Genomic DNA, 8,491 nt, shown 5'->3' with positions numbered 1-8,491 from the left:
CCCAGGTTGGGGGGATCGAGGGAGTCACCTCCCCCTCGTCACCACAGCCATCCCCCTCACCCCGCCCAGGCCACAGTTGCGATGGCAACTGGGGCTTCTGCCAGCTCCGTTTGGGGGTTTGGGAACCGCTGCTAATTGGGTTCATGTGCGAGTCGCCCCCAGCCCAGCCCATAGGCTCGCTAAACACGCCTCCAGGCCCTGCTCCGGCCCCTCTCAACCCACTTCCCTCACCTTAAGACCCGCCCCCTCTGGTACCCTAGGTCCCAGGGCCAGCATCCCAAGAGTGAGAGGTTCTGTGAGTGGGAAAAGGCCTGGCACACCTACCTGTCTTTTCCATCTTCTGACGTCCAAGTTTGCTTTTGTCTTGTGGCTCTGAAGGGTTCCGTAAAGACCCCTCGTAGCTGAGGAGGGGGGTACATAGCAGGATTTAGAGACTGACCACTGGAAGAACCTAAACATCTCACCAGCTTCTCCCCATCTCTCTCTACCCTCTTCCTATTTTGACAGAACTGGACTCCGAGGATGCCCCACCATGCTGCCGTTTGGCCCTGGGGGAGCCCCCTCCCTATGGCGCTGCCCCTATTGGCATTCCCCGACCTCCACCCCCTCGGCCTGGCATGCACTCACCACCGCCCCGTCCGGCTCCTTCACCTGGCACCTGGGAGAGCCAGCCTGCCCGGTCGGTGAGGCTGGGAGGGCCAGGAGGGAGTGCTGGGGGTACTGGGGGTGGCCGTGTTCTTGAGTGTCCCAGCATTCGCATCACCTCCATCTCTCCCACTCCTGAGCCACCGGCCCCACTAGAAGACAATCCTGATGCCTGGGGGGACAGTTCTCCCAGAGATTATCCCCCGCCGGAAGGCTTTGGGGGCTACCGAGAGGCCGGAGGCCAGGGTGGAGGGGCCTTCTTCAGCCCCAGCCCAGGCAGCAGCAGTTTGTCCTCGTGGAGCTTCTTCTCCGACGCCTCGGATGAGGCAGCCCTGTATGCCGCCTGCGATGAGGTGGAGTCTGAGCTAAATGAGGCCGCTTCCCGCTTTGGCCTGGGCTCGCCACTGCCCTCGCCCAGGGCTTCCCCTAGGCCATGGACCCCTGAGGATCCCTGGAGCCTGTACGGTCCTAGCCCCGGAGGGCGGGGTCCTGAGGACAGCTGGCTACTCCTCAGCGCTCCTGGGCCCACCCCAGCCTCCCCTCGTCCTGCTTCTCCCTGTGGCAAGCGGCGCTATTCCAGCTCCGGAACCCCATCATCGGCTTCTCCAGCCCTATCCCGCCGTGGCAGTCTGGGGGAAGAGGGGCCTGAGCCACCTCCTCCTCCCCCATTGCCTCTGGCACGGGACCCTGGCTCCCCTGGCCCCTTTGACTACGTGGGGGCCCCAACATCAGAGAGCATCCCTCAGAAGACCCGAAGGACTTCAAGCGAGCAGGCAGTGGCTCTGCCTCGGTCCGAGGAGACTGCTTCGTGCAATGGAAAGCTGCCTTCGGGAGCAGAGGAGGTTGTGGCTCCTTCAGGTGGTTCCCGGAAGGAGGTAGCTGGTATGGACTACCTGGCAGTGCCTTCTCCCCTTGCGTGGTCCAAGGCCCGGATTGGGGGACACAGCCCTATCTTCAGGTGAGGGTTGCATCTGGCACTACCCCTCACTTCAAACATCCCATTAGGGAAATGGGAGGGTCAAAGGATGAGTTTTAAGAGAGATTTTAGTTCTTGGTGCCTTTCACATTTCAAAAGAGAAGTCCATGATCATACCCCTCCCCCAACCTTGATTTTAGGGACAATTAGAAAACATGAGCCTCTTTAGACTGATTTGCAGAACCTTTAAGCCCATTAGAAAAAACAAACAAACAAACAAAAAAAACCCTTCCCCATGCTGTTCTAGGAGGACCAGTTAGGTAAAGGCAGAGTTCTGCTAGGATACCCAACAACTCCACCTCTGTCCTGCTGTAGCTGGGTGTTGAACTTGAGCTGGATTTCAGTCTTTTCTCTGGTCCTTAAGATACTCAAGTTGCTAGCCCTATGTTCTGTTACAGAATGTTCCCTTTCTCTATCTAACTCTTAATTTGTAGGGTCTGACCTCATGGCTTCAGAGCATAACTGCCAATTTGAATAAAATGGCATATGTTTGAAAGTCAAAGAATTACTGTTAAAACTTGCAGTTCTACCCCTTCCACTCTCAAAGAACCCTGCCTATTTCAATAATCCTAAATCCTGAGATGTCAGACTGAACTGATTCCATCCAGAAAAGCTTCTAAAGGAAAGAGACCTTAACATGAGATCCTCTAGCTTGCCCATAAGACAGGGAGTCTCAATCTCAGCATCACTTGTATTTTGAGCTGGGTGATTTGTTGTATGGACCTGTGCTGGGCATTGTAGGATGGTTTAGCAGCCTCACTGACTTGTACCCATGAGACACTATTAATACCCCCTCCACCAGTTGTGGTGACCAAAAATGTCCCCAGGAATTGCCAGATATTTCCTGGGGTGGCAGTGGGGGGGGGCAATTATCAGTTGACAGCCACTGGCCTAGCTTATCTGAGAGTATACTCTAAGAAAGAGTGCTCCATTTGAAAGGCTTCAGCTCCCCAGAACTCTGCCTACCAGCCTCAACTTGTGGAAAGGGAGATGACCTGGGAATAGAAAGTAGTCCTAGGACTGTCAGTGACTGCTGGCCTCTTTTATTTGTAAAACAAGGGGGTTAATGTCTGATGGCTTTTCTGGTCTGCACTGGCACTTCTTTATATTACTTTGCCCTCTCATTCTGGGGATTAGGGTGGACTTGGGGGTTCCTTTGTAACCAGGTAAAGTTTCTTCATCCCAAATTCAAACCCTGTATTCAGAGCAGGGGAGAAGGGCTGTTGTCATCTTGCATTCCTCATTTCAAGGGATCTCTTACCTATTTCTTCCTGCTCTGTGCTTTTGGACTTTACTGTGATTTCCTCTTTCTCCCACACCTGAATTCCCTCTCTCTTCACAGACCCAGTGGGAACCTGACTGGGGTTTGAGGTTGCAAATGATCAGTGCTCTTCTCTTCTACCTAGGACCTCTGCCCTACCCCCTCTGGACTGGCCTCTGCCCAGCCAGTATGAGCAGCTGGAGCTGAGGATCGAGGTGCAGCCTAGAGCCCACCACAGGGCCCACTATGAGACAGAGGGCAGCCGGGGAGCTGTCAAAGCTGCTCCTGGTGGTCACCCTGTAGTCAAGGTAAGGGGCAGAGGGCAGTTCTGATATCCTTTTTCCTCTTTCATCTCACAGCTCTGCAGATGGGCCCTAGCTGTGCAGACCCATGGCACTGCCCTTTCCCACACTCCCTCTCAGCTCTGACCCGGCAGGCAGCTTGGGGGAAGGGCTGGAGTTGGGGGAGGAGGGGTGCACTTCAAGGACCCGGATATACTCTCTACTTTTCTGTCTTCCCACCCCCACTCAACTCATCCCGTGGGACATTGGCTTCATGTCTAGTCTGGAAAATGGTGGCTTGCCAGATGTGGGGGAGGGGTTCAGCTGAGGCCAAAGGTCACTGGGCCTTAGGTTTTCTCTATATTGAGTTGGGCCCGTCTCTCTTGGAATCTCTTCCTCTTTTTGCCCAGCCCAGTTTAGGTCTTATTCCAAGAATAACACTGAACTCCAGGCCACGTTTTCTCCACAACTGGTGCCCAGTTCCCCCAGGGGATCCCTTCCAGGATATCCTTTATCTTTTATTGTCCCTAACCCCTGGTGAACTAAAAATCTAGGGGTGGATAAAGGATGAGACAGTGGACAGTGGGACCTCCAGTTAGGTGGCCTGTTTCCCTCTGCCAGCTCCTAGGCTACAGTGAGAAGCCACTGACCCTACAGATGTTCATTGGCACTGCAGATGAAAGGAACTTGAGGCCTCATGCATTCTATCAGGTGCACCGCATTACTGGGAAGATGGTAGCCACTGCCAGCTATGAAGCTGTCGTCAGTGGTACCAAAGTATTGGAGATGACCCTGCTCCCTGAGAACAACATGGCTGCAAAGTAAGTCCCCACTCAACTTCCTCTCAATTTGCAGGATTTAGGACCAGTGAGGCCTACTTCTTTCTCTTCCCAGAGGAGATAGACATTATCCCTAAGAGCTGGTTTCTAGCCTTCTATCATCTTTCTAGATTTGGGGTCTGGGAAGCACTCTGGAGAGGACATCTCTGGGTTAGAAAATAGTCCCCCTAGATACCCTTAGAAGGTCACAAGGCTTTGGATGGAGAGCAGGGGCTTCCCTCCTAGCTTTAGCTAGAAAGGTTGGCCATCTATCCTCTGCCCTCAGCATTGACTGTGCTGGAATCTTGAAGCTTCGGAATTCAGACATTGAGCTGCGGAAGGGTGAGACAGACATCGGACGCAAAAACACGCGTGTGCGACTGGTGTTCCGGGTGCACGTGCCACAGGGCGGAGGCAAGGTCGTCTCGGTGCAGGCAGCATCGGTGCCCATTGAGTGCTGTGAGCAAAGAGGCCTTGGCTATTTCTCTGTCTCTTATGACTGTGTGTTTGCTGCCACCTATTTCCTGTGTCCTTTCTGTCCTGGTTGCTCTTAGAGACTCTTTTCAACGGATGTGGGAGTGGTAAGGATGGTGTTCTCGTTTGCCTTTGCTATGGACTCTGTCTCTGGGCTGACCTAAAGTGACTCTGCACCCCATCTTCCTCTAGAATGGCCTGTGCACTTGTTTGGGTAACTCCCTAGCTTACCCTGTTCACCTCTTTCAGCTCCAGGAGTGGTCCCTTATAATGGATAAGTACAATGGAAAAGTATCTCATGGATACTTTTGATTTACTGTGTGTCTGCCACTGAGGATGGCTCCCCAGGTCTGGTGGCATGTATTCCAAAGAGGGTTGGGGCAGAGGAGGCCTTCACACCTACCCCAGCCAGGCTTCTTCCTTGCACTGCTCTGCAGCCCAGCGCTCAGCCCAGGAGCTGCCCCAGGTGGAAGCCTACAGTCCCAGTGCTTGCTCAGTGAGAGGAGGCGAGGAACTAGTACTGACTGGCTCCAACTTCCTGCCGGACTCCAAGGTGGTGTTCATTGAGAGGGGCCCTGGTGAGTACCCACCTGGGAGGGGAGAGTAAGCAGGAAGAGCTTGTAACTGGTGGTGAAAGATCTCTGGCATTGTCACTAAGCTAGTTGGTTGAGCCTTAGTTTCTTTATCTGTTGAATGGGACAGATTCTCCCAACCCCACCACTGTACTGTCTGCTTCCCATGGGGAGATGGGTAGCAATCTAAAACATTGAGAATGCTGAGTAAATATAAGAAATATACATCCTGTTTATTAAAGAGGAGCCAGCTTTAAGATGATTTACCCCCATATAGATATAGTAAATAAAGAGAAGGGATAACTCACCCTCACAGCTTCTCCAGAGCTCTTCCTGAGTTATGGGACATAAGCACAGTTACAATTGTAAGAGCCTATGATGTGTCCCAAGTGGAGCTCAGTGTGAAGAAACGAAAGACTGAGGGTTTCAGATACAACCACCAGCCTGAGGCCTTTCCCCAACCTCAGTCATGCTCACCAAGAATCTCAGCCCCTAGACCCACATTTAGCACCCTGGGACAATGTTAGAGCATCTTCAGAGGTTCTGTTCATGAGACTTGGGGGTCTCTCTGCCTTCCTCAATGCTGACATCCCCTCTCAGCATGGGAGAGGATGTTTGGACTTGGGTGGGAGGTTTCCAGAGTTGCTTCTGTCACTAACTCGTTCTAGTCCCTTTGCTGGTCGTGTGATCCCCTCTGATCTTAGTTTATTTCCCTGAATCTTAGGGAAGTTTTTAAACCATTCAATTGAGTAAACACAAAATGGCCTCTTTTGTGCCAGACCTTCTAAAAAACCTTCTGGATTTGGTCTTGGCTCCAGTAGAAGGGGAAAGGGTAGGGGACTACGGCAGGGGCAGGGGCCTGGAGTTGGGCTGGAGCTCTCTGTTCCCCTTGCACAGATGGAAAGCTGCAATGGGAGGAGGAGGCCACAGTGAACCGATTGCAGAGCAATGAGGTACCAGTATCACTGGGGAACCCATCCTGGAGGCTGTAGGGTGGGAGAAGTCAGGAAATTCTCAAGTGGGTCCCTTGGCCATGGGAGTGGATTCCAGAGCTACGTATTCTTTCCTGGAGGAGTCTGGCCACTCTGGAAGCAGGTTCATCTCTAGGGAATGAACTTTGCTCCTCAGCAAGTGGAAAAAACTAGGAGGTGAGGTTTGGGTCCTTAGAAGGGCTGGGCAGAGCCCAGATCCTTGAGGGCCCTTGCCTCATCTTCTGCTCTTTTCCAGGTGACACTGACCCTGACTGTCCCTGAGTACAGCAACAAGCGTGTGTCCCGGCCAGTCCAGGTCTACTTTTATGTCTCCAATGGGCGGAGGAAGCGCAGTCCTACCCAGAGTTTCAAGTTCCTGCCTGGTATGCTGTAGGACAGCTATGGTGGGGACTGAGGCATGGGGGTAGAGGGATATAGTGCCCCATCCTGAGGGGTCAAGGGATGAATGAAACCTGAGAAGGGAAGGTGATTGGAAGGTGTGCAGAGGGGACATTGACAGACTCTCACCAGCATGTCCTCCTGCTTCCCATCTTCCCAGTGATCTTCAAGGAGGAGCCCCTACCAGACTCATCTCTCCGGGGCTTCCCTTCAGCATCGGGCCCCCCTTTTGGCACTGACATGGACTTCTCACCACCCAGGCCCCCCTACCCCTCCTATCCCCATGAAGACCCTGCTTATGAAAATCCTTACCTGTCAGAAGGTTTTGGCTATGGCACGCCCCCTATGTACCCACAGACAGGGCCCCCACCATCTTACAGATCAGGCCTGCGGATGTTCCCTGAATCTCGGGGTACCACAGGTTGTGCCCGCCCACCTCCAGTCTCCTTCCTTCCCCGCCCCTTCCCTAGTGACCCATATGGAGCACGGGGCTCCTCTTTTCCCCTGGGACTTTCATTCTCTCCTCCAGCCCCCTTTCGGCCTCCACTACCTTCATCCCCACCACTTGAAGGCCCCTTCTCTACCCAAAGTAGTGTTCATTCCCTACCCGCTGAGGGATACAATGAGGTAGGGCCAGGCTATGGCCCTGGGGAGGGGGCTCCGGAGCAGGAGAAATCCAGGGGTGGCTACAGCAGCGGCTTCCGAGACAGTGTCCCTATCCAGGGTATCACGCTGGAGGAAGGTGGGTGTGGGACCGGGGAATGTGAGTGTGAGTGGGTGCGAGAGATTGCTCTGCATGTTTGCTGAGGGCTGGAGCTTGGCTTTGCAGAGTTTGGGCATTCCTGATCTCTCAGAGCCAGTTGGAAGGCCCCAGGAATAAGATCTTGGTGTGTGTGACCACTTGAATTCAGTTAGCTTATTCTGAAGATTGCATGGAGTTCCTTTCCCAGCCTTTTACCTGCCTCTGCCCAAATCACAAAATCTCAAAGCAAGAAGTATTTTTCAAGGCCATCTCATTTCTCTCTGAATTTGCAGTTCTGGGGGTTGGGGACAGTGGCTTGCTGAGGTCCTAGTCAAGCACAGTTTTTCCTTGCCTCAGCCTTCCCCCAGCATGGTGACTGTGGTTGGCATTGATGATGAGGGACCTTCGTGCTTTGCCTCTTCTCTCCCCCACTGGCTATGCCCACTGACACTGATGGCCCTGACATGCCAGCAGGAATAGGCTGAGATGGGGGCCTGGGAGTCCACATGGATGAATTTGGGCAAGATTTGGTTAGGAGTGGGTGTCAAGACACATTGGGGAAACCTAGGCTCAGTGAAAGAGAAGCCAGTGGAAAAGGAACCTAGAGATGTTCTAGCCCAAGGCCTGCCTAGAATGGATTGGGGATCTCTGGGCTTGCCCCAGGCCAGTCTCTCAACTGCCCCTCCTTTACAGTGAGTGAGATCATTGGCCGAGACCTGAGTGGCTTCCCTGCACCTCCTGGAGAAGAGCCTCCTGCCTGAACCACCACCTGGCAAACCCAGCCCAAGTCTCAGCCCTGCCTGCTTCCCCTTCTACCTAGATGCTGGCTCCAGAAGCTTTGGGCCAACTCTAGTTTCTTTTTCCCCAGCTTCTGCCTGTCTCCCCTCCTCTCCCACCAAATGAGGTGTGGCCCCCAGGCCTGGTGCTGCCTTGAAGGACTGGGGGAGGGATTGTGTAGAGGGCAGAGGAAGGGGGTGGAGACTGAGGCTGGGTGCCAGAACTGACAGGTGGAGATGATGTCCAGCTTGTGTGCAGGCTCTGGTGCTGTGAGGCTGGGGACAGGTTGATGGGTAATAAACTGCTTACTGACCAGTGTTTCAGGCTGCAGAGCTCTTTGGAGAGGGTGGTGCAGCTTACTCCAGTCCTGGCCCAAGGAGGCTGAGAAATTGGAAAGAGATGGCCGAGAACATCGCATGCCAAGGAGCTTCCTGGGGGACAAGGGGAGGCATGAAGGGGTTCCAGAGGCTCCCTGACTGGGGCTGAGGTTGGAGAACAGGACTTGAGTAGGCCTCTCTACCCTGTTTTCTGTGGGATTCATATTCTTTTAGGAGCTTTGGGATGGGACCTAGTAA

The 8,491-nt window shown here is 53.7% G+C and overlaps 1 protein-coding gene across 3 annotated transcripts in view; it reads left to right on the top strand.

Annotated features, from left to right (window-relative positions):
• Nfatc4 (nuclear factor of activated T cells 4) overlaps positions 1-8,234 on the top strand; it is a 9,062-nt gene extending 828 nt beyond the window's left edge. Inside the window, exons 2-10 of one of the 3 annotated variants that reach the window (XM_015491914.2) lie at positions 508-1,603; positions 3,028-3,190; positions 3,785-3,984; positions 4,268-4,440; positions 4,893-5,033; positions 5,925-5,980; positions 6,255-6,381; positions 6,558-7,139; positions 7,833-8,234. In XM_015491914.2, coding sequence (XP_015347400.1) covers positions 508-1,603; positions 3,028-3,190; positions 3,785-3,984; positions 4,268-4,440; positions 4,893-5,033; positions 5,925-5,980; positions 6,255-6,381; positions 6,558-7,139; positions 7,833-7,900 — 2,606 coding nt within the window. In that variant the 3' untranslated portion in view covers positions 7,901-8,234. The remainder of the gene's footprint in view (positions 1-507; positions 1,604-3,027; positions 3,191-3,784; positions 3,985-4,267; positions 4,441-4,892; positions 5,034-5,924; positions 5,981-6,254; positions 6,382-6,557; positions 7,140-7,832) is intronic. The other 2 variants (XM_015491906.2, XM_048798735.1) reach the window with 2 other exon arrangements.
• The last annotated feature ends 257 nt before the right edge of the window (positions 8,235-8,491 follow it).

Source organism: Marmota marmota, unplaced genomic scaffold (assembly GCF_001458135.2).
Source record: "Marmota marmota marmota unplaced genomic scaffold, marMar, whole genome shotgun sequence".
Taxonomy (NCBI): Eukaryota; Metazoa; Chordata; class Mammalia; order Rodentia; family Sciuridae; genus Marmota; species Marmota marmota.
Note: the sequence above shows the minus strand (reverse complement) of the source record. Positions and strands in the feature narration are given on the sequence as shown.